Genomic DNA, 26,244 nt, shown 5'->3' with positions numbered 1-26,244 from the left:
AAGAGGGAAGAGGACCAAGAGGGAAGAGGACCAAGAGGGAAGAGGACCAAGAGGGAAGAGGACCAAGAGGGAAGAGGACCAAGCGGGAAGAGGACCAAGAGGGAAGAGGACCAAGATGGAAGAGGACCAAGAGGGAAGAGGACCAAGAGGGAAGAGGACCAAGAGGAAAGAGGACCAAGAGGGAAGAGGACCAAGAGGGAAGAGGACCAAGAGGGAAGAGGACCAAGAGGGAAGAGGCCCAAGCGGGAAGAGGACCAAGAGGGAAGAGGACCAAGATGGAAGAGGACCAAGAGGGAAGAGGACCAAGCGGGAAGTGGACCAATATCTGTAGCTACAGGACAGATGTTGAGAGCAGAAAGACATGTATATGTGTGGTCAGCAGCTGAATAATCAAACACAGTACACTCAAACTTTCCCTAAACTATTCCCACAACCACAGTCTGCATGGTCTGCAAGGCCCATTTCTAGTGTTTTATATAGTCCAACAAAATCTGACCAAACTGACTGCAATTTGAGGACAAAGGAGATGTAAACAAAAAATGTTCTAACAAAACAAAAAGTCCTTCCCAAGTGTCATCTGTGTGGTTTTATTTGAACTGTGACTACATGAGACATAAAACAAATAGGCTGGCAGTTACTCTTATTTTACATAGTTTACCCACCAATTGTCCCTTTATCCAGTTTCACAAGATGAATTTACATTTAGGCTAATTTTGCCACATCAGAGGTCCTTAAAACCATTTATTTAATTTATCTTCCCAAATAATGGAAAATAGCTGTAAAGTCCTTCAATAACAGTATTTTAATGCTTTGCGATGCAAAGTGCTCTTCTTCAACATAAATATAAAGATACATCACATCCAAGATATGTTCAACAAATACAGTAGATGCTGGTTATATTGTAATAATAATACTGACCTTTCTACAAAGTGTGTCATCATAAAATTAAATGGCGCCACATATACATACAATATACATTCTTACACTTGGCAGTGCATATACAAATAATCACGTGACTATGATTTTTGAAATTCATATTTTTTGAAATAATAATAACACAAAAAGTTCATTTCAGTTTATTTCAGTTCGAGCAGGAGCATTTGCACTCAGATATAATGGGGTACTGAACTGGTATCCAAGCGCATTTCAGACCTCCCTTTCTTTGCAGGCACCTCCATCTTAAGATCGTAAAATGGGCCGATTTGGCAGGTTTGCAAACCATCCCTTCAGGGACCGAACAAGAACGCTTATTGTGGCAGCTCCCCGCCTTCACGTAGCGCGGCCAGAATCTGTTCCCGAGGTCGTTCCATGTATAAACAACTGGACAGAAGGTGTAAGACCACAGCCACAGTTGCAGCCTTCTTCTGAGTTTCTTACTGGGCTTGTGCTTCTTGCCTTGCTGGATCTCAAACTCCATGGCTTTGATCTCTTTGGGCATCGCGATGGATGGCTTCTGACGCATCTCCGAGTCGCTCAGGTCCTCGTTGCCCGAGTACTTGTCCTCTGGCGGGGTGATGGACATGAAGTGGGGGTCGAAGTGACTACCCAGGTTGGATCTGAGTTCGGTCTCGTTCAGGTCCCGTTCTTTCGGGTCCAGGACAGGGTCTGGGTCCTCTTTGAGCTCCACTATGGGGAGAGTGTCGCTGGGGATGGGACGGAGGAGGTAGTAGTGTTGGCACATGCCCTCCTCTATCCTAAAACCGAGGGAGAGAACCAGCATGGACATGGCCAGGAAACAGTACGAGTTATCCATATTTCTGTCTGGTAACAATAGTTCCAAGTGATAGAGAGTAGAATATGAAAAGTATAATCCTTATACCGTAGAAACGATCATCCGTTTCCCCCCGGGGGTCGGTGTGAGTGTTTGAGAGAGAGAGAGTGCGTGTGGAGTCCCGTGGCACCCGGTAGTCCGGCGCCCGTCGTCACGCACGCGCTCCAACCGGTGATCTGCTTCTCAAACTCCACGAAAAACTGCCTCTCAGAAAGTTTCAGCTGGCTGGAACCTAGTCACCTTAGCAACCGGTGATTGCAGTCTGAGAGAGGAACGTTGATGCGCTGAGCCAGTGGAGAGTTTCGCTGCGTAACTTTAGAGTCCATGACACGCGTCTGAATGGATAGAACGAAGCCCTTCACTGTTTTAACAAGACAACAAATCGCACTTTCAAAGCTCTTTCAACAAAAACTTTATACCAGACCCAGCAGTGTCAGTAGTATGAGCCGACCTGGCTGCATTTCCACTGGGCTTTCCCGTGCGTAAAGTGCGTAAGGTCCTGGTTTCTCTGGTTTCTCACTAGTCTCAGAGTTGGGTCCTGTTGGTTTCTGGGTGTCCGCATGTTGTCTAGGGCTTGGCGATGCACTGGCCGGTGCCGGACGCCAAACTGAGCCCCATCTGGCTCAGACGATATATCCATGAGCGCCGTGATGTAATCCCCTCTCTCTCTCTCTCTCTCTCTCTCTCTCTCTCTCTCTCTCTCTCTCTCTCTCTCTCTCTCTCTCTCTCTCTCTCTCTCCACCACCAGTAAAACGCAGACACGAGTAGGCCTATAGCCCATATCTCTCCAACTTTATCGACACAAACTTTATTCATGCATTTTCCTAATAAAAATAAATATGACTAATGCATCCAAACCGGGCGCATTAAATTCTAGTGCAATAACACATAATTGTATTAGCTGTCTGATTCGTCTCATAGATTGAATACCAGCGGTGTCATAAATCAAGCAACTGTTCAAGTTCAACAGCTGAGGTGCCGAAAGCCGTCTCTTCTAGACAGACAAACTGCGAGAGGGGGTGTTATGATGGCTAGTGCCAAAGCGATGTTTATTTTATAACTCACTCTCCAGTTAGATGCTCTCAACGTGTGTTTAGACTTATCCAGGACAGGGTGAGAGTGAGCAAAGTGCTCCTTTTCATTACCAATATTATTTATCCTTTTTATTTGACATGTAAGCCTTTATAGATTTTTTTCATTTTCTGTCTGGGACACAAAGTGGACAAAGAGTGGAAAATCACATAATTTCACATGTGACCTGCAATCATGTGAAACCATGTGTTTTTGTAACACTTCATGTTATGACATTTAAGATTAAGTTTCATATGTGGATTTTCACATAAGATTTCACAGGTGGTGCCCTGCAAACAAAAATGTGTTGTATGCTTTTAACATAGTTTTCAACTTAAATATTTGGTATACATGACTACATTGTGTATGTTTATTTATAAAGTAATTATTATTCAACATGTCCTTACCTGAGATTAGAACACAAAACCTCTTGATTCACTGCATTCCGGTCTTCCTGCTACACCACCATGCCCATGTTGGTGACTGAATTCACCTGTATTTATACACTTTGGACTTCAAAGTAAATCTCAGCAGCTTTGCCTGTTTTTTGGAGTCTTATTTGCTCCGCCTTTCTTTTTCGTGTAAAGTCCGTTATTTTGTATTCTGGCTTCGGGACCACCAGTAAAGTTCCTTGTTTCACCGTCTCTGCCTACTATCTAAGCTGCACCACACCTGGGTCACACCTCACACCAACCCTTACAGAAAACTGAGCCACTATGGACCCAGCGGAGACAGCACAGTATCACAGCGCATTGGCAACGCAGGGAGCCATGCTGAACCAGCACGACCGCAGCCTGCAGCAGATCACAGAGAATCTACGTCAGCTGACGATTGCCGTGCAGAGTCAGGTGGACATCCGACCAGCACCGGCAGCCGTCGGAGCGGAAGCCACGGCAGCGGCATCTCCAGTCTCGCCTACGACATCGCGGGAACCCCGCCTACCACCTCCGGAGAGGTACGACGGACATCCAGAGGGCTGCAGGGAATTCCTCACCCAGTGTTCCCTGATATTCAGCCTACAACCCTCCTCCTTCCCGACAGAGCAGGGCCGGGTGGCCTACATTTTCATTCTGTTGACGGGTCGGTCCCTTTCCTGGGCTACCGCGGAGTGGGAGAGCCAAACTCCGGCGTGCTCTGATTCCTACCTATTCACCCGGGAGCTACGCAAGGTGTTCGATACCTCTCGGGTGGTGTCAGGGCACGAGGCCGGGTGGCGGCTCACGGCCTGTTGGCAGGGTGACCGTTCGGTGGCGGACTACTCCATGGAGTTCCGGACCCGGGCTCGAGAGGCAGGATGGGAGGAGGCCGCCCTGGTCGTCCTTTACGCTCAGGGGCTATCGGAGGGGATGAAGGACAAACTCTCCTTCAGGGCGCTGCCTGAGCGACTTGACGGCCTCGTCGACCTCTCGGTGCAGGTAGACAATCGGCGTCGTAAGAGGGCGCACAAGAGAGGCATGACGCAAGGCGCACCTCCTTGTCCCCCTATCAGCCCAGAGGCTTTCCGCTGATTCAGGGAGGAGACGCCTCAGGAGGAGGCTATGCAGCTGGGTGCGGCGTGCTTGTCCAGGATGGAGAGGCAGAGGCCTGGACTGCGGCCAGACAGGTCACCACTGCGAATCATGCCTGGAGAAGCCGGGAAATGGGAGGGCTCGCTAGTATCGGGAGGGGTGCTAGCGAGCTGGAATCCCAACTCCAGAGACTCCCAGACTTTTCTCCCCGTCAGGGTTCAGTGTGTCGGGCGCATGCACTGGTGGATTCTGGGGCCGCGGGAACCCTGATGGATGTGGGGCTGGCCCAAGGGTGGAGCGTTCCGTTACTGATGGATACACAGTCATCCTAGTAGTTGTGGACCGGTTCTCGAAGCTGCCCACTTCATTCCCCTTCCCGAACTCCCGTCTGCCCGGGAGACGGCTAAGCTGGTGGTGCAGCACGTTTTCTGGGTCCTTGGCCTTCCCCAAGATGTGGTGTTGGATCGGGACCCTCAGTTCGCCTCCAGGTTCTGGAAGGCGTTCGCCACCTGCCTCGGTGCCTCTGTCAGCTTGTCTTCCGGCTTCCGTCCCCAGTCGAACGGGCAGACGGAGCGCGTCAACCAGGATCTGGAGGGGATGCTGAGGTGCTACGCCTCCAGCAACCCAGCCACGTGGAGTCAGCGATTGGCATGGTCGGAGTACGCCCACAACACCCTTCTCTGCTCTTCCACCGGCCTGTCCCCCTTCCAGTGCCAATACGGGTATCAACCCCCCCCTATTCCCTGAGCAAGAGGTGGAGGCGGTGGTCCCGTCGGTCCAGGCCCACATCAATTGCTGTCACCGCACCTGGAGGCAGGTACGGGCTCTGTTATAGGAGTGGGTCGCAGTTCCGGAGCGACCCACTAGGTGTCATCCTACGACAACCTTAGGCACCTCCTCACTCACAGTCGGGACTAATCATCTTCCTATTGGTGTCACCTGTGTCTATCTGATTCACCTGTGTATAGCGATTGAGAATATTGCTAGTTGGACAATATTTCAGACTCCTCAGCACGGCTGGGATAATAATCAAGAAAGCCAGCTCTGCTACTACTGGTAAGTGAAGCAGATAGATCCACAAACGCATTGCTTGCAAATGTGCATAGCATACCGGTAGGTGATTAGCCTACAGCCAAATAAATGTTCATGCACTTATGTCACAAGCTGGGCTAGAACTCCGGTCTCAGATGTGGAGAGCTGGGGGGTTCTACCCCTTAGCCACAGAGGAGGTATAGTTGGACCCAAATGAAACACCCAAGGCAATACTCCAGGCAAGTAGATTTAATGTAAAAACAAAGGTTCTTCGCACTTCAAAAATAGTCCAACAAAAGTTCTTCTCCGAAGGAGGTATATTAACAGAGGTAGAGTAACAAAACAGGAGGCAAAACAAAATAACTCCACGAGGGGAGAAAAACAAACTAAAGATAACTTCGAAAAGCTTACTTGGAAAGACACGGTGGGACAAAGCAGGAGACACATAGCCAGGACTCACAAACCAAGTGAGAAACAAGGGGAAAACACACAGCTAAAATACTCTAGGGGAAACAAGGCACAGGTGACCTGGATCAAGCTAATAAGGACACACGAGGAAGAACTAAGGCAGAGGGGAACACAGATGACCTCTAGAGGCCCGGAGACAAACAGGAGGCAGGAAGCTGACAGTACCCCCTCCTCTAGGAACGACTCCTGACGTTCCTTCCAGAACACCCTGGCCTCAGGGTGCGAAAATCTCGGATCAAACCTGGGTCCAGGATGTCCCTGGCTGGAACCCAGGAGCGCTCCTCTGGCCCGTAGCCCTCCCAGTCCACCAGATACTGCAGAGAGTTCTGGACCCTCCGGGAGTCCAGTATCCGGCGGACTGTGTAGGCTGGCTGGCCGTCAATGATCCTGGGAGGTGGCGGGGGTCTGCGTGGGGGGGCAAAGGGAGAAGACAAGACAGGTTTAAGTAGTGAAACATGGAAAGTGGGGTTAATTCTAAGGGAGCGAGGGAGAACCAAACGATAAGAAACAGGGTTAACTTTTCTAGCTATGCGGAAAGGGCCGATGTATCTCTGGGAAAGCTTCTTGGATTCGACCCGGAGGGGCAGGTTCTTAGTGGCCAACCAAACTCTCTGACCAGCTCGGAAACTAGGGGCCGTCCGGCGGTGGCGATTAGCCTGACTTTGGTATCTCTGGGAGGTCCGAAGGAGGGTACGCCTGGCCTTCTTCCAGGTCCGCCTACAGCGTTGGACAAAGCGCTGGGCAGAGGGAACACCAACTTGCGCCTCTTCCTCTGGAAATAATGGAGGGTTGTAACCGAACTGGCATTCGAAGGGGGACAATCCGGTGGCTGAGGACTGGAGGGTGTTGTGGGCATATTCAGCCCAAATGATATAGGTGGCCCAAGACGTGGGATTACTGGCTGCCATACACCGCAGGGTGGTCTCCAGATCCTGATTAATCCGTTCCGTTTGGCCATTAGACTCTGGATGGAACCCCGACGATAGGCTGGCTGTGGCCCCAATAAGCCTGCAGAAGGCCCCCAAAACCGGGACGAGATTGGGGACCTCGGTCGGAGACCACGTCCAGGGGAATACCAAATATCCGGAAGACATGGTTCATGAGGAGCTCAGCAGTCTCCTTAGCCGAGGGCAGCTTGGGCAGGGGAATAAACCGAGCAGCCTTAGAGAACCGGTCTACCACCACTAGGATGACGGTGTTGCCCTGGGATGGAGGAAGTCCCGTAACAAAGTCCAGAGAAAGGTGTGACCATGGCCTTCGAGGAATAGGTAAGGGATGGAGCAGTCCCTGGGGGTCGCTGGCGTGTCGACTTTCCCTGGTTGCACACAGGGCAGGCCTCAACATAGACCTGCACGTCCTTCTTGATGGACGGCCACCAAAACCGCCGTCGGAGGAATTCCAGTGTGCGAGCACTGCCTGGATGGCATGTCAAGGGCGACTCATGACCCCACTGCAAGACGCGGGCCCGAACAGAGAGAGGAACGTACAGGCGACCCGGCAGGACCACCGCCTGGATCGGGCTCATGGACAAGGGCTTCTCGTACCCCTCTTTCTAGTTCCCACTGAAGAGGTGCGACGATCCTAGACCTCGGAATAATCGATGCCAAGGGCTTCTCTTGTACCTCGGGAGAATAGGCTCGAGACAGGGCATCCGGCTTGACGTTCTTGGTGCCAGGTCGGTAAGACAGGAGGAACTGGAATCGATTAAAGAAAAGGGACCATCGTGCTTGCCGAGGGTTCATCCGCTTTAGCCTGTTGGAGATATTCCAGGTTCTTGTGGTCTGTGAGAACCTGGAAAGGGTGCTGAGCCCCCTCAAGCCAATGGCGCCACTCTTCCAAGGCCAGTTTTACCGCAAGCAACTCTCGATCCCCCACGTGGTAGTTGCGCTCGGCCTCAGACAGGCGGCGAGACATGAAGGCACAAGGGTGTAATCTCCCATCCTCACCCCCTCTGTGACAGGACGGCTCCCACCCCCACCTCTGAGGCGTCCACCTCCACCACGAAAGGTCTTTCTGGGTCAGGGATCACCAGAATCGGAGCAGAAGTGAAGCGGCGCTTGAGATCCTCGAAGGCCCCTGCTGCTTCCGGACCCCAGTGAATCTTGGTCCCTCCTCCCTTGGTAAGCGTCGTCAAGGGGGCTACCACCGAGCTGAAATTCTTGATGAACTTCCGATAGAAGTTAGAAAAGCCAATGAACCGTTGAACCTCCTTGACCGTGGCAGGTGTGGGCCAGCAGTGGACCGCTTTGACCTTCTTGGGATCCATCTCTAGGTGCCCGGGAGTGACAATAAACCCGAGAAACTGAGTCTGAGAAACATGAAATTCACACTTCTCAGGTTTAACGTAGAGGTGATTGTCAAGGAGCCTCTGGAGAACCCTGCTAACATGCCCCTCATGCTCCTTCAGTGACCTCGAGAAGATGAGGATATCGTCCAGGTACACGAAGACGAACAGATTAAGCATATCCCGGAGAACATCATTAATCAGGGCTTGGAATACTGCGGGAGCATTGGTGAGCCCGAACGGCATCACCCGATATTCATAGTGCCCCGTGGGCGTGTTGAACGCCGTCTTCCATTCGTCTCCTTGCCGGATCCGCACGAGATGGTAAGCATTGCGGAGATCCAGTTTAGTAAAAATGGAAGCCCCTTGAAGCAGCTCAAAAGCAGTGGCCATGAGAGGAAGGGGGGTATCGATTCCGAACCGTGATCTTGTTGAGTCCCCGGTAATCAATACAAGGCCTAAGACCCCCGTCTTTCTTTTCAACAAAAAAAGCCCGCCCCAGCCGGGGAAGTAGAGGCATAGATGAGGCCGGCTGCCAAGGACTCCTTAATGTAGGTGTCCATAGCTGCGTGCTCGGGGAGGACAAGGAAAAGATCCGACCTCTAGGAGGGCAGCACCCAGGGAGTAGCTCAATGGCACAGTCATACGTGCGATGAGGCGGTAAGGAAGTAGCCCGGGCCTTGCTGAACACTGCCTTGAACCGATGGTAAACACTGGGGACTCGGGAGACGTCAACAGACTCTTGAAACTGGGTACTAGGGGCTGAGGGACTCTGAAGCATGCAGGTGAGTTGGCAAGTGGGACCCCAGCTTAGAATGGTGCCCGTAGGCCAGTCGATCTGGGGATTATGTCTGCATAGCCAAGGGTGACCCAGGATAATAGGATACTCGGGAGAGTCAATGAGATAGAAGGTCTCCTCCTGCTGGTGTTGAGAGATGGTAAGTCGCAGGGACTGAGTCGCCTCTGTAACCTTTCCTGGTTCCAGAGGTCTGCCATCTAAGGCTGTAACTGCCTGGGGTTGAGGAAGTAGTTGGGTAGGGATCTTAAGTTCCTTAGCCAAGGTTACATCCAGGAAATCACCTGCGGCACCGGAATCGATCATAGCCTGGACCCGATGCTGGTGGCCCTCCCAGGACAGAATGGCTGGAATAGCCAGGACAGCGTTAGTAGGAGGAGCTCTAATTCTCCCCATCACAGCCCTCCTGTAGCTGGGCGGGGACAGGCGTTTCCCGAAAGCTTGGGGCAAGTGGAGCGGAAGTGGCCGGCAACCCCGCAGTAGAGGCACCGACGCTCCCTCATGCGACGTTCCCTTTCGTTGGGAGAAAGCCTGGAACGGCCTAACTGCATGCTCTCCGGGGAATCCTGGAGCAGTTCAGGAGCCGGGGAAGCTCTGAATGACGGAGTCCAAACAGGAGAAACCGAGCTGCTCAGAGGAACTTGGGACTGAGACATCTGGCGGCGAGCCGTTCTCCGCTCTCTTAGACGATTGTCCAGGCGGATGGCCAAGGCTATGAGGGACTCGAGATCTCCAGCTGGTTCTCGGGTGGCTAACTCATCTTGAAGGGGCTCAGATAACCCTCCCTGAAAACAGACCCTCAGCGCTTCATCATTCCATCCGCTCCCTTGCTGCTATGGTCCGGAAATCAATGGCAAAATCTGCCGTGCTTCGGGAGCCCTGACGGAGAGACAGTAGGCGCTTGGAAGCCTCCCGCCCACTGACAGGATGATCGAACACCCGCTTGAACTCTTCTACAAATGCAGCGTGGGGAGTCACAACAGGCCTCCTGGGACTGCCACACCGCAGAGGCCCAGGCGAGCGCCTTGTCTGAAAGAAGGGTAATGATGTAGGCAATCTTGGAACGGTCTGTGGGAAAACTTGAGGGTTGGAGCTCGAAGGTGAGGGAGCATTGGGTGAGGAAACCCTGGCAAGAGCTGGGATCCCCAGCAAAGGGCTTGGGAGGTGGTAGTCGGGGCTCCGCCACTAGAGAAGGCCTGTCGTCACTGGGGGGTGACCTGGGGGAAGGGAGAGAACCAGGGAGGCGTTCAAAGAGCTGGCGGAGGGAACTCATCATTTCGGCCAGGAGTTGAGAATGACTAGCCATCAGCTCTTCTTGTCGGCTGAGAACGGCTTCATGGCGCTGGAAAGAAGCCTCATGTCGAGTGATCACCGCCAACAGGTCCTGGGAACTGAGTGTTTCTGGGTCCATGATTGACTTGGTTTTTCTGTCACAAGCTGGGCTAGAACTCCGGTCTCAGATGTGGAGAGCTGGGGGGTTCTACCCCTTAGCCACAGAGGAGGTATAGTTGGACCCAAATGAAACACCCAAGGCAATACTCCAGGCAAGTAGATTTAATGTAAAAACAAAGGTTCTTCGCACTTCAAAAATAGTCCAACAAAAGTTCTTCTCCGAAGGAGGTATATTAACAGAGGTAGAGTAACAAAACAGGAGGCAAAACAAAATAACTCCACGAGGGGAGAAAAACAAACTAAAGATAACTTCGAAAAGCTTACTTGGAAAGACACGGTGGGACAAAGCAGGAGACACATAGCCAGGACTCACAAACCAAGTGAGAAACAAGGGGAAAACACACAGCTAAAATACTCTAGGGGAAACAAGGCACAGGTGACCTGGATCAAGCTAATAAGGACACACGAGGAAGAACTAAGGCAGAGGGGAACACAGATGACCTCTAGAGGCCCGGAGACAAACAGGAGGCAGGAAGCTGACAACTTACTTGCAAACTCTGCTGGAGTTGCTAGCTGGCTAACTGCCGGTACATAGAAATACAGTGCATTCTGAGAGTATTCAGACCTCTTGACTTTTTGCACATTTTGTTCCATTACAGCCTTATACTAAAATTTATTAAAAAATTGAAATCCTCATCAATCTTCACACAATACCACATAATGACGAAGCGAAAACAGGTTTTTAGAAATGTTTGCAAAAGTATTACAAATAAAAAACAGAAATATCTTATTTACATAAGTATTCAGTCCTTTTGCTATGAGACAAGAAATTGAGCTCAGGTGCACCCTGTTTCCATTGATCATCCTTGAGACGTTTCTACAACTTGATTGGAGTCCGCCTGTGGTAAATTCAATTGATTGGACATGATTTGGAAAGGCACACACCTGTCTATATAAAGTCCCACAGTTGACAGTGCATGTCTGAGCAAAAACCAAGCCATGAGGTCGAAGGAATTGTCCGTAGAGCTCCGAGACAGGATTTTGTCGAGGTACAGATCTGGGGAAGGGTACAAAAACATTTCTGCAGCATTGAAGGTCCCCAAGAACACAGTGGCCTCCATCATTCTTAAATGGAAAATGTTTGGAACCAACAAGACTCTTCTTAGAGCTGGCCGCCTGGCCAAACTGAGCAATCGAGGGAGAAGGGCCTTAGTCAGGGAGGTGACCAAGAACCTGATGGTCACTAACAGAGCTCTAGAGTTCCTCTGTGGAGGTGGGAGAACCTTCCATAAGACAATCTCTGCAGCACTCCACCAATCAGGCCTTTATGGTAGAGTGGCCAGACGGAAGCCACTCCTCAGTAAAAAGCACATGACAGCCCAATTGGAGTTTGCCAAAAGGCACCTAAAGGACTCAGACCATGAGAAACAAGATCCTCTGGTCTGATGAAACCAATATTGAACTCTTTGGCCTGAATGCAAAGAGTCACAGCTGGAGGAAACCTGGCACCATCCCTACAGTGAAGCATGGTGGTGGCAGCATCATGCTGTGGGGATGTTTTTCAGCAGCAGGGACTGGGAGACGAGTCAGGATTGAGGGAAAGATAAACGGAGCAAAGTACAGAGAGATCCTTGATGAAAACCTGCTCCAGAGCCCTCAGGACATCAGACTGGGGCGAAGGTTCACCTTCCAACAGGTCAATGACCCTAAGCACACAGCCAAGACAATGCAGGAGTGGCTTTGGAACAAGTCTCTGAATGTCCTTGAGTGGCCCAGCTAGAGCCCGGACTTGAACCTGATCGAACATCTCTGGAGAGACCTGAAAATAGCTGTGCAGCAACGCTCCCCATCCAACCTGACAGAGCTTGAGAGGATCTGCAGAGAAGAATGGGAGAAACTCCCCAAATACAGGTGTGCCAAGTTTGTAGCGTCATACACAAGAATACTCAAGGCTGTAATCGCTGCCAAAGGTGCCAAAGGTGCCAAATGTGCTTCAACAAAGTTCTGAGTAAAGGGTCTGAATAGTTATGTAAATGTGATATTTCCATTTGATATTTTTAATAAATTAGCAAACATTTCTAAACACCTGTTTTTGCTTTGTCATTATAGGGTATTGTGTGTAGATTGATGAGGGGGGAAAAAAACAATTTAATCAATATTAAAATAAGGCTGCAACGTAACAAAATGTGGATAATGTCAAGGGGTCTGAATACTATCCGAATGCACTGTGTCATGGGCCTCTCACTCCACCGGGTTACCACCTTAATTTTCTTCCACTCTGCTCACCACTCTCTCTACTCAGCCTAACTAGCTCCACCTGTCCCTGCTCTGCTCTGCTCTAATTACTCTGCCAGCTGCGCTGCATTACCCACTACCTCTCCCAGTATTTAAGGCCCTGTCTTTCAGCTCTCCGGTGTCAGATCGTCTGCAAAGCTCACACCCGGAACCTGTTTGCTCGCGCTTCTGGCTCACCCTGGTTTTGTGACCCCGGACCTGCCTGTTTATTGGATACTCTTCTGCCTCAGGAGATCCAGACCTGCTTCTGCCATTACGACTCCTGACTACTCTTCAATCCCGGTAACTCTGACCAGCCTTCTGCCTTGCTACTACGTATTTTGGATTTCCCTTGAACTGTACTGCTGCCTGGTTTCATTCCGCCCTGTTGTGTCTGTGTCTCCCCCCAGGACTTCTGGACCACCCACCACCGGCTTCATAGGACGCATCGCTGCCACTGGGGGGCACAGACCCAGCGCATTGGACGGGATCCCTGTTACCCCTGGAGCCTTCATTCACTCCCTACTTCCCTTTTCCCTTAAGTTTAATAAACTTTCTGGTGTGACGCAATTGTGGTCCTCTGGTCGTCTGTCTGAATCGTGACAGTACGATCTGACCATTATGGACTCAGCGCACACTTTCCCCGACATGGAAACCGATGAGCATGAGCAGCAGTTCCAGCAGCAGCAACAACAACTCGCCATGATCATTCAACTCCTCACCAACCTTACCCCAGCCAGTCTGCCCACCAGCCCAGCCCCGAGTTACCTGCCCCGGTCATTGCAGCCGCTGCTCCGGAACCCAAGATTGGAAACCCCGAGCGGTTCAACGGCGATTCAACCCAGGTCCGGCCATTCCTGACTAGCTGCCGACTTCAGTTCTCCTTGCAGCCAAGGACCTTCGCCACGGAGGGGGCTAAAGTTGGGTATGCCATCACTCACCTGACGGGCCGAGCTCGACTCTGGGGAACAGCAGAGTTCGAACGTCAAACCCCCGCATGTGCAACCTTCGACCTGTTTGCTGAGGAGATGCTGAAGGTGTTTGACCTGGATTCACCCACCGCAGAGGCGTCTCGTGAACTGTTCAGTATTCGACAAGGCAGACGTACAGTCGCAGACCATTCCATCGACTTCCGAACCCTGGCTAGACGAAGTTCTTGGAACACACCATCGTTAGTGGACGCGTTCTTCCATAGTTTGGCTGACTATATCAAGGGACGAGTTGGTCTCCCATGAACTGCCTTCCACTCTTGATGAAGCCATCGCACTGACTGTCAGGATCGACAGAAGGATACAGACCCGTCGTCGTGAGAGGGGGCGCCAAGGTCCACCTACTACCGGCATTCGGAGAGATCCGACTGGGCTCCTGTCATCTACTGCCACTCACCCAGGTCAGCTTGATCAGTCTGAGCCTATGGAGATTGGGCGAGCCTCCCTCACTCCTGCAGAGCGCCAGCGCCGCTTCACCTCAAACCTCTGCCTCTATTGTGGAGGTGATGGACATCGTGTGGTAACCTGCCCTTTAAAGGGCCGAAGCTCACCGGGCGTAGGGGGAGTCCGGTTGAGTTCAATGACCATCCAGTCCTCCGACCGCAAACCCCTGCTGCAAGTTCACCTCCGCCTCTCTGACTCAACTCACACCCTGGCTGCTCTGGTGGATTCTGGCGCCGAAGCCAACATAATGGACATCAAGCTGGCACGCCAACTGGGACTGGAGAACCTCCGTTTGACACCTCCTATTCCTGCCCGGGCACTGGACGGACACTTACTCGGATCGGTCACTCATGTCACGGCCCCGGTCTCGATGGGTCTGTCCGGAAACCATCAAGAAACTATCCAGTTTCACCTGCTCCCCTCTCCAGGCCAACCCCTCATCCTGGGTTACCCATGGCTCCGCCCGGCACAACCCTCAGCTCGACTGGGTGACCGGGGTGATCAGGGAGTGGGGAGAGGACTGCCACCGAACCTGCCTGCTTGCTGCCGCACTACCCCCTCGGCCAGTACCTACTAACTCCGCTCCTGACCTCTCCAATGTCCCAGAATGCTACCATGGTCTCAGGGAGGTGTTTAACAAAGCAAGAGCCACATCTCTGCCCCCTCACCGACCGTACGACTGTGCCATCGACCTCCTCCCTGGAACAGCTCCTCCAAGGGGTCGTCTTTATTCGTTGTCTGCTCCTGAAAGAAAGTCCATGGAGGACTACATCAATGGCTCGCTGTCCGCAGGATTAATCCGTTCATCTTCATCTCCTGCTGGTGCTGGCTTCTTCTTTGTGGGGAAGAAGGACGGATCTCTTCGCCCCTGCATCGACTACAGGGGACTCAACGACATCACAGTGAAAAACCGTTACCCTCTGCCTCTGCTCACCTCTGCTTTTGAGTTGCTCCAGGGAGCCACTGTTTTTACCAAGTTGGATCTCAGAAACGCTTACCACCTAGTGCGGATCCGGGAGGGAGATGAATGGAAAACCGCATTCAATACACCAACAGGCCACTACGAGTATCTGGTTATGCCTTTTGGCCTCACCAATGCTCCTGCGGTGTTCCAGGCTCTAGTGAATGATGTACTGCGGGACATGTTAAACAAGTTTGTCTTCGTTTACCTGGATGACATCTTAATTTACTCCAGAAACCTGTCTGAACACACCCGCCATGTCCAGCAAGTCCTTCATCGTCTTCTGGAGAATTCCCTCTACGCCAAGGCAGAGAAATGTGAGTTTCACGTCAAGACAGTGGCCTTCCTGGGGTACATAGTGGCAGAGGGAAGTATCCAAATGGATCCTGCCAAAGTATCAGCAGTCACTTCATGGCCAGTTCCGGAGAACAGAAAGAAGCTGCAACAGTTTCTGGGGTTTGCTAACTTCTATAGGAAGTTTATCCGGAACTACAGTACCGTTGCTGCCCCTCTCACTGCTCTAACCAGCACCAAGCAACCCTTCACCTGGACCCCAGCAGCCGACAAAGCCTTCAGTACCCTCAAGGTGAGGTTCACCTCCGCTCCCATCCTCCAGATGCCTGATGTGGACCGGCAATTCATTGTGGAGGTGGACGCCTCGGATGTGGGAGTTGGTGCTGTGATTTCTCAGTGGGCTGCGGAGGATAGGAAGCTCCATCCCTGTGCCTTTTTCTCACGTCGGTTGTCCCCCTCTGAGTGCAATTACGACATAGGGAACCGTGAGCTGCTGGCTGTGAAGCTTGCCTTGGAGGAGTGGCGTCACTGGCTGGAGGGGTCCACCATTCCATTTCTCGTTTGGACCGATCATAAGAACTTGGAGTACATCCGCACGGCCAAACGGTTGAACTCCAGGCAGTCCCGCTGGGCCCTGTTCTTCACCAGGTTTAATTTCACTCTGTCATACCGGCCTGGATCACGCAACACCAAGCCAGACGCCCTCTCCCGTCAATTCCAGAAGGATGACACCCCCTCCAAGGACCCTGTGTCGATTCTGCCAAGTCCCTGCATCGTTGCAGCTCTGACCTGGGCTGTTGAGGAACAGGTGCTGGAGGCTCTCCGTAACCAGCCAGGTCCCAGCACTTGCCCAGCTGACCGCCTTTTTGTCCCCCGAAGACCTGAGGTCCCAGGTCATTCAGTGGGGGACATGACTCCCGCCTAGCTTGTCACCCTGGCTCCACCCGCACTTACAACCTGCTCGCCCAGAGGTTCTGGTGGCCCTCTCTGAGGAAGGATGTACGGGAATTCGTCCAAGCCTGCCCCATCTGCAACCAACACAAGTCGTCCTGCCAGCCCCCCAGCCGGATTGCTGCAGCCCCTGCCTGTGCCCAGACGTCCCTGGTCTCACATCGCCCTTGACTTTGTCACGGGCTGCCCCCTTCAAGTGGCATGACCGTCATTCTCACCATCGTTGACCGTTTCAGCAAGATGGCACACTTCATTCCCCTCCCCAAGCTCCCAACCGCCAAGGAGACCGCCCAGGTGGTCCTGGAACACGTCTTCCGGATCCACGGACTGCCAAAGGATGTTGTTTCTGACCGTGGTCCACAATTCTCCTCCGCTTTTTGGAAGGAGTTCTGTCACCTGCTGGGAGCCACAGTCAGTCTGACTTCCGGATTCCATCCCCAATCCAATGGGCAGTCAGAGCGGGCTAATCAGGAGCTCGAGAAGGCACTGCGATGCATGACTTCACGCAACCCCCCACTCCTGGTCGCAGCAATTGACATGGGTGGAGTACGCACACAATTCTCTGACCTGCTCTGCCATCGGTATGTCCCCTTTCCAATGTGTTTATGGATACCAGCCTCCTCTGTTTGCCAGCCAGGAGGAGGAGGTTACTTGCCCATCTGCACTTGCTTTTGCCCGTCGATGTCGCCGCACCTGGTCACAAGCCCGAGCCACACTCCTCAGGTCCGTTGCCAGCTACACTACCGGGGCCAACCGTCGGAGAATTCCTGCTCCCACCTACCATGTTGGTCAAAGGGTGTGGTTGTCATCGAAGAACCTGCCACTCAGGGTGGAGTCGCAGAAGCTGGCACCTCGGTTCATTGGCCCATTCCCTATCATAAGAGTGATTAGCCCAACTGCTGTCCGGCTCCAACTGCCTAATTCCCTGAGGGTGCACCCCACTTTCCATGTGTCTAAGATTAAGCCCATCCATGAGAGTCCGCTGGTCCCTGCTGCGCCTGGTCCTCCTCCTCCACGGCTCGTCGATGGTGGTCTGGTTTACACCGTCCGCCGCCTGCTTCGGTCCAGACGGAGGGGTAGGGGTCTCCAGTACCTCATTGACTGGGAGGGCTATGGACCTGAAGAAAGGACCTGGGTGCCAGCTAGTCGGATTGTGGATAGGACTCTCATCACCGCTTTCCACCAACGGCATCCTGATCAACCTGCAATCCGTAGGGGCCGCCCAGAGGGGTCCCTAACCGTCCGGCCCGCTCGGCTTCCTGTCCTGTGCCTGATCCTGTCTCGGGACCTGTCCCATCTCCCGACCACGGCCCTCCGGCTTCCTCCGAGGATGAGGACGTTCACTCGGACCGTTCGGAGGAGTTCCTAGCCCTCCTCCGGCTCCTCCTCCCGCCCGGCGTGGTGTTGCTCTTGGGACTTCTGGGGCCGTCCCTTGGGGGGTTCTGTCATGGGCCTCTCACTCCACCGGGTTACCACCTTAATTTTCTTCCACTCTGCTCACCACTCTCTCTACTCAGCCTAACTAGCTCCACCTGTCCCTGCTCTGCTCTGCTCTAATTACTCTGCCAGCTGCGCTGCATTACCCACTACCTCTCCCAGTATTTAAGGCCCTGTCTTTCAGCTCTCCGGTGTCAGATCGTCTGCAAAGCTCACACCCGGAACCTGTTTGCTCGCGCTTCTGGCTCACCCTGGTTTTGTGACCCCGGACCTGCCTGTTTATTGGATACTCTTCTGCCTCAGGAGATCCAGACCTGCTTCTGCCATTACGACTCCTGACTACTCTTCAATCCCGGTAACTCTGACCAGCCTTCTGCCTTGCTACTACGTATTTTGGATTTCCCTTGAACTGTACTGCTGCCTGGTTTCATTCCGCCCTGTTGTGTCTGTGTCTCCCCCCCCCCAGGACTTCTGGACCACCCACCACCGGCTTCATAGGACGCATCGCTGCCACTGGGGGGGGCACAGACCCAGCGCATTGGACGGGATCCCTGTTACCCCTGGAGCCTTCATTCACTCCCTACTTCCCTTTTCCCTTAAGTTTAATAAACTTTCTGGTGTGACGCAATTGTGGTCCTCTGGTCGTCTGTCTGAATCGTGACACACTGTATTCATGCTTGCCATAACAAAGAGGTTGAATACTTATTGGCTCAAGACATTTCAGCTTTTCATTGTTTATTTATTTGTAAAAATTTCGAAAATCATAATTCCACTTAGACATTATGGGGTATTGTGTGTAGGCTAGTAACCAACAAATCTAAATTTAATAAATGTTAAATTCAGGCTGTAACACAGCAAAATGTGGAAAAAGTCAAGGGGTGTGAATGCCTTCTGAAGGCTCTGTAAATGCTCTTGCAACTTTTTAGTTTGGAGTGCATTAATGTCTCAGCATTGCCACCAGATGGTTATTTGTTACCAAGAACATATATCCACACACTCACAAAAATTAGAGTACGGTGGTACAGTGTTGTTCCCAGGTGTACAAAAAGGTCAAAGGTACACATAAGGTACCTTCAGAGGTACACATAGGAACTCACATGGTACTGGTCTGTACTTTTTAGGGTACATGTGCGGATAATCTAGTATAATGGTACTTTTTTCTACCCAATATATTAAATATAAAGCTACGTTCGTAACCATGTGGGAGGTGGGAATTTACCAGTCGTAAATACCAGTTGGATACATTCACGTGTTTTGAAATCATTGGCTAATGGCCATCAAGCTGTGTCAATCATTAGCTAAAAGTATAGCTATCACGCTTGTAAAGAAATTATTGAGTTCCAAACACATATTAATAGATTGCTTATTATAAAAGCTTTTATGAAAGTTTTTATAAAAGTTGTTACATTTAACTGACAAATGTTATCGAGGTCATTTCCTTAGTAGGTGACGTCAGAGGTCAGTATTCGGTAGAAGTTGGAGCTCAGGGATGATAGACGCGTTAGTAATTACCAGTTGGAGGACCATTCAAGTGGATCTTTCGCGGTCTCTTCAAGAGACCGAGAGTTGCACCCCTCCTCAAAAAACCTACACTCGATCCCTCCGATGTCAACAACTACAGACCAGTATCCCTTCTTTCTTTTCTCTACAAAACTCTTGAGCTTGCCGTCTCTAGCCAACTCTCCTGCTATCTCTCTCAGAATTACCTTCTTGATCCAAACCAGTCAGATTTCAAGACTGGTCATTCAACTGAGACTGCTCTCCTCTGTGTCATGGAGGCTCTCCGCACTGCTAAAGATAACTCTCTCTCCTCTGCTCTTATCCTTCTAGACCTATCTGCTGCCTTTGATACTGTGAACCATCAGATTCTCCTCTCCACCCTCTTCGAGTTGGGCATCTCCGGCGCGGCTCACTCTTGGATTGCGTCCTACGTGACAGGTCGCTCCTACCAGGTGGCGTGGCGAGAATCTGTCTCCGCACCCCATGCTCTCACCACTGGTGTCCCCCAGGGCACAGTTCTAGGCCTTCTCCTATTCTCTCTATACACCAAGTCACTTGGCTCTGTCATATCCTCACATGGTCTCTCCTATCATTGCTACGCAGACGACACACAATTAATTTTCTCCTTTCCCCCTTCTGATAACCAGGTGGCGAATCGCATCTCTGCATGTCTGGCAGACATATCAGTGTGGATGTCGGATCACCACCTCAAGCTGAACCTCGGCAAGACGGAGCTGCTCTTCCTCCCGGGAAAGGACTGCCCGCTCCATGATCTCGCCATCACGGTTGACAACTCCATTGTGTCCTCCTCCCAGAGTGCAAAGAACCTTGGCGTGACCCTGGACAACACCCTGTCGTTCTCCGCTAACATCAAAGCGGTGACCCGATCCTGCAGGTTCATGCTCTACAACATTAGCAGAGTACAACCCTACCTTACACAGAAAGCGGCACAGGTCCTAATCCAGGCACTTGTCATCTCCCGTCTGGATTACTCAACTCGCTGTTGGCTGGGCTCCCTGCCTGTGCCATTAAACCCCTACAACTTATCCAGAACGCTGCAGCCCGTCTGGTGTTCAACCTTCCCAAGTTCTCTCATGTCACCCCGCTCCTCCGCACACTCCACTGGCTTCCAGTTGAAGCTCGCATCTACTACAAAACCATGGTGCTTGCCTATGGAGCTGTGAGGGGAACGGCACCTCCTTACCTTCAGGCTCTGATCAGACCCTACACCCAAACGAGGGCACTACGTTCATCCACCTCTGGCCTGCTAGCCCCCCTACCTCTACGGAAGCACAGTTCCCGCTCAGCCCAGTCAAAGCTATTCGCTGCTCTGGCACCCCAATGGTGGAACAAGCTCCCCCATGACGCCAGGACAGCGGAGTCACTGACCACCTTCCGGAGACACTTGAAACCCTACCTCTTTAAGGAATACCTGGAATAGTATAACAGTAATCCTACTACCCCCCCTCCCCCACCCCCCCATTAAAAATAAATAAATAAATAAAATAAACATAAAGATTTGTTTTAAATAAAAAAATAGGGTGGTTGTCCCACTGGCTATCATAAGTTGAATGCAGCAATTTGTAAGTCGCTCTGGATAAGAGCGTCTGCTAAATGACTTAAATGTTAAATGTTAAATGTAAATTCCCACTTCACACTTGGTTACGAATGCAGCATTAGGTACAATCATTACTGCAAAAATACCACCAGATCTGTGAGCGTGAAAGAGATATGGCCACAGAGTTATTGGCAAGAATGCATTTCTGGACTTTGCTAAAAGCTGCCCAAAATCAAGTAAATAATTGTCCAATGCGCTCCCAAACAAGAGGTTGCAAGTTCAAATCTCCAAAGAATGAATGTATACTCTACATCAAGTGTTCTTGAGCACTGCTAGTTTTACATTGGTGGTGATAATTTGACAATTATTTACTTGATTCTGGGCAGCTTTTAGCAAAGTGCAGAACTGCATTCTTGCCAATAACTCTGTGGCCATATCTCTTTCAGGCTCACAGATCTGGTGGTCTAACTCCCATTTAAGGCGGTGTCCCAATTGTGGTCACAGTACAAGATTTTACAGTAATTATAATCAGAATACAGCAGTATACTGTCATTAAATAGGAATAACACGTTTAAGTTGTTGTATATATTTCGTTTATTTTTTACTGCAACTTTAGGCAAAGTCCAGAAATTGAATCTTGCCGATCTCCAGTAGGTCTAAAGATCTGGTGGTGCAGCAGGACCTTTAGGTAGCTAGCAACCAAGAGGTTGTGAGTTCAAATCCCAAGTGAGGTTGAGTCCCAAGTAATCAACGCGTATCGTCTTTTAACATTAACACCTGAATTTAGCTGTACAAATACAGTAACTAGTTGTAGATTTACCTTATTATTTCACAAGCTTGTGTTTTCACATGGTCACATGTCATGTGTATTTCAGTGGAGGCTGACACAATGCTGAGGGGAGGAGGGCTCATAATAATGGCTGGAACTGAGCGAATGAAATGTCATCAAATGCATGGAAACAATGTTTTTGATGTATTTGATACCATTCCACTTACCCCGTTCCAGCCATTAACACGAGCCCTTCCTCCCCAATTAAGGTGCCACCAACCACCTGTTGTGTAGTTTCATGTTATCATATGTTGGTATTTTTCATCCCCATGTTGTCACATTTATTTCACGTTCATTTCACATGAGATCATGTTCTCACGTGCTCACGTGTAGTTTTATGTTATCAAATTACCTTCACAATAACTGTGTTTTTTTGTAAGGGATGATTCAAAAAGGTGAAAAAGTATAACAGGATGACATTGTAAAAACCTATCTTTTAAAGCGCAGTTAATTCCGTGGTGTAATACTTTAATGGCAGAAGCAGAGAAAAGTAGCCTACATCCCTTTATTAAACGGTCACAATTTAATTAGTCAGACTGACTTCCATGGACCTGTGCGCACGGCCTGGCGCATGCTGCCTTCTCCCGCCAGAAGGCAAACCATTGGAATGTTTGCGCATGTAGTAAAGGTTGAATTATGGCCCAAATAAAAAAACAACTCTAATGCTGAAAACTACAGCGCCCAGATAAAGGGGCGACTGTGCTCTCTGCTCGACCGCACGAGACAGGGACAAATATGCCCTAGAATTTCGGGAACTTCCAGCTGCGAGGTCTGCGGCGACCTGACCACGGGAATGCATTTCTCCGTGTAGCGTTATTTCATAGTGACAACTCACTGACACAATGTAGTGGGCTACTAGACAGGTTCTGCCACACGCACCGAGTGTGGTGGCAGTGGATTCATTTTATAGCCCTATAAATTCTAGATATCTAATTGGCCTAACATAGTCAAATCATTGTGGTGTCAAGCTCTTGAATGGAAATTACGAGAATTCCCGTCATTGCATAGGGCCTACATCTTTCTCAGAAAGCCTACTTTAAATAAATGGCTGCTCATCCAAGATGTGAATAGACATTGACTGACTCACTTTCTACACAAGGAGGACTGAAAAGGGAACTACTTCTCCCAATGTTTAAAGTTCTGTTTTGCTTCTTTTTTAAAACAGTTTATTTTAACTCCCTCTCTTCCTCTTTTACTTTTTAAATTGACCTTGGCCTAATTTTCTGGCCTAGTAGTCTGACAGTATGTGGAAGGCGGCGGGCGCCAGTGTATCTCTTTGTACAGAGGAAGTTAAGGGTAAAACTGTGATTCTTAGATAAGGGTCTTTCCTATCGGACTGCATAGGGACCCTGTCTATGCCACTGTGACAAACGGGTCAAGTGACTCACGAAACCTACTGACCCCAAGGGCAAAACTGAAGTTTTATTTGGATGCATGACTGTACTGTATATTAGTGAATGGCCTATGCTTCTTCAAACCCACTAAGGTTGATGTCCGCGCCCCGCATAAATCTTATTAGCATAATAAAAAAATCCCTATAAAAATCTGTACGTTTAAGAGATATCTGTTTTTTTGCATTGGATGCGTCTCAATCCACCACAGCCACCTATGCTGCACTTCTGCATCTGTGGTGAAAGGTGACAGAGCGAGAGTGGTGTTTGTCAGACCATGAGACATCCTGAAAATCAGTCTTCTCACAAAATTGTCTGTAGTGTCCAAACGGTTTGGCCCCTCTATGGAAAGATGAGACTCGAACACGATGGTGTTCTCCATTTTGCTCTACGTCCCCCACAAGCGTCTTTGGACTCATCTGAAGTCTGTCCAGCTGATCTGCCAACTTCTGTCTGTAGCGTCCGAACAGTTTTGGCTACACACTAATATGATCCCTTTGTGGAAAGGTGAGACTCTCACGAGCACGTACATCGGTTGCTTTGCTCTAGGGCTCCCACAAGTGGAAGTACAGTGCATTTGGAAAGTATTCAGACCCCTTGACTTTTTCCACATTTTGTTACATTACAGCCTTATTCTAAAATTGATTAAATTTTTTTTTTCCCCTCATCAATCTACACACAATACCCCATTCATTACAAATTTTTTGGTACCATTCCCCAGATCTGTGCCTTTACACAATCCTGTCTCGGAGCTCTACGGACAATTCCTTCGACCTCATGGCTTGGTTTTTGCTCTGACATGCACTGTCAACTGTGGGACCTTATATAGACAGGCTCTGTCGTAGCCGGCCGTGACCGGGAGACCCAAAGGGGCGGCGCACAATTGGTCCAGGGTAGGGGAGGGAATGGCCGGCAGGGATGTAGCTCAGTTGGTAGAGCATGGCGTTTGCAATGCCAGGGTTGTGGGTTTGATTCCCACGGGGGGCCAGTATGAAAAAAAAAAATGTATGCACTCACTAACTGTAAGTCGCTCTGGATAAGAGCTTCTGCTAAATGATGTAAATGTAAATGTGTGTCCAATCAATTGAATTTACCACAGGTGGACTCCAAGTTGTAGAAACATCTCAAGGATGATCAATGGAAACAGGATGCACCTGAGCTCAATTTCAAGTCTCATAGAGCAAAGGGTCTGAATATTTATGTAAATAAGATATTTCTAAAAACCTGTTTTCACTTTGTCATTATGGGGTATTGTGTGTAGATTGAGGATTTTTATTTATTTAATCCATTTTAGAATAAGGCCGTAACATAACAACATGTGGAAAAAGTCAAGTGGTCTGAATACTTTCCGAATGTATTGTATATGTGGAGACTGTTTAGTGCTAAAAACATGTAAAGAAAAAACTACAACAAATGTTTCCTTTGGCGCAGTGGTCTAAGGCAGAGCATCGCAGTGCTAGCTGTGCCACTAGAGATCCTGGTTCGAGTCCAGGCTCTGTCGCAGCCGGCCGCGACCGGGAGACCCATGGGGCGGCGCACAATTAGCCCAGCATCGTCCAGGGTAGGGGAGGGTTTGGCCGGCAGGGTTGTTCTTGTCCCATCGTGCACTAGCGACTCCTGTGGCGGGCCGGGCGCAGTGCACGCTGACTCGGTCGCCAGGTGTACGGTGTTTCCTCCTGCACATTGGTGCGGCTGGCTTCCGGGTTAAGTGGGCACTGTGTCAAGAAACAGTGCGGCTTGGTTGGGTTGTGTTTCGGAGGATGCACGACTCTCGACCTTCGCCTCTCCTGTGTCCGTACGAGAGTTGCAGCGATGGGACAAGACTGTAACTACCAATTGGATACCACGAAATTGGGGAGAAAAAAGGGGGTAAAATACAAATATATATATATATATATATATATATATATATATATATATATATATATATGTTTCCTTATCTTTGTTATATCTCTCAGATATAGGACAGACACTTCAGAACAAACTTTCTTTTGATTTTTTGGGGGGACTATCTGTTGTTCCAAGTAGTGAATCTGTTATTTAATGCTTTTGTATGGGCTAATAGCAGTAAGGCCAAATACAATTTTTCATCAAATAATTGTTAGATTTTATATATATATATATATATATATATATATATATATATACTTCAAGGGGTCATAAAAATACCAAATCAAATAGCCAAATTATCCTTGGTATGACCTTCTTAAAACAATTCCATATAGCTTAGTAGAAACCAACCCCCCCTAACTAATGTGTCAGTGCTGAATCAAGGTGTTTATCTGGTTCAGTTGGCCAATGTGCAGTCTAAATGGTGGCATGAGGGTTTTCATCATTGGGTTTGAGGTATAAACATTACGTCATTTATAGACCTCTGAGTATCAGCTTCTGTTATCATCAAACGAAGCCCCATAGTCATTGTGACTTTACGTATATTCCAATTTGCTCCTTGAGTGTGTGTTCTTTCCCTCGTCTTTCCACTACGGACGGAGATCCACATGTTTTCAATCAGATTTTTCCTTTGATTTTCCAGAAAATGACTGTGATACAGCCCGGCGCAGTAGATCACTGGCTGTTCTGCTGCTGTGGAGACGACGTCTGAAGCAGTGGCCCACAATAATGCCACACACATACACATTACACACAAACACACACACAAAAATACAGTACATGTGTGCTCTGATGTTCAAAAGTCTTGTTAATCTGAATGGTGAATCAACAGGCCTCCCAGGTCGAGAGAGAATAGTTCCTTGCTACTTTCGTGACCCAGTTAGATAAAGATAGAAACGTAATTTGTTTTTGTTTTTGTAATTCCCCTCGCAGACCTTTGATGAGCTGACAACAGGGCAATTTGGACGGTCCATTTGGGTGCGAAGGCTTCAAGATGACAGCCAATGGTCAGTTCATAAACACACACTCTCGCACACACACACACACACACACACACACACACACACACACACAAAGAAACACAAATAAAGAGTAGCTGTCACACCCGGGCTCTGGGACTCTATATGTTGAGCCAGGGTGTGGTCATTCTATGTGTCGTATTTCTATGTCGGGAGTTCTAGTTGTGCTGTTTCTATGTTGGCCAGAGTGGCTCCCAATCAGAGGCAACGAGTGTCAGCTGTGGCTGGTTGTCTCTGATTGGGAGCCATATTTAAACTGTCTGTTTTCCCTTTGTGTTTTGTGGGATCTTGTTCTAGTTAGGTTTGTGTTTGACCGTTGGCTGTCACGTTATCGTGTTTGTTGTTTTTGTCGTTATTCACTTAATAAAGAAGTATGTTCGCAACT

The 26,244-nt window shown here is 49.8% G+C and overlaps 1 protein-coding gene across 1 annotated transcript; it reads right to left on the bottom strand.

The window, feature by feature from the left end:
- Positions 1-595: 595 nt before the first annotated feature.
- On the bottom strand, positions 596-2,377 carry LOC121548032 (noggin-3-like). Its single transcript, XM_041859434.1, has one exon. The coding sequence runs from the start codon at positions 1,751-1,753 to the stop codon at positions 1,082-1,084; it is 672 nt and encodes a 223-aa protein (XP_041715368.1). The 5' UTR covers positions 1,754-2,377; the 3' UTR covers positions 596-1,081.
- Between the last annotated feature and the right edge of the window lie 23,867 nt (positions 2,378-26,244).

The sequence above is a fragment of the Coregonus clupeaformis genome, chromosome 31 (genome assembly GCF_020615455.1).
Source record: "Coregonus clupeaformis isolate EN_2021a chromosome 31, ASM2061545v1, whole genome shotgun sequence".
Classification (NCBI taxonomy): domain Eukaryota; kingdom Metazoa; phylum Chordata; class Actinopteri; order Salmoniformes; family Salmonidae; genus Coregonus; species Coregonus clupeaformis.
This window is presented reverse-complemented; position numbering and strand designations above follow the sequence as displayed.

Coding starts and splice junctions, on each gene's coding strand:
- LOC121548032 (XM_041859434.1), bottom strand. CDS start 1,753: ATGGATAACTCGTACTGTTTCCTGGCCATGTCCATGCTGGTTCTCTCC.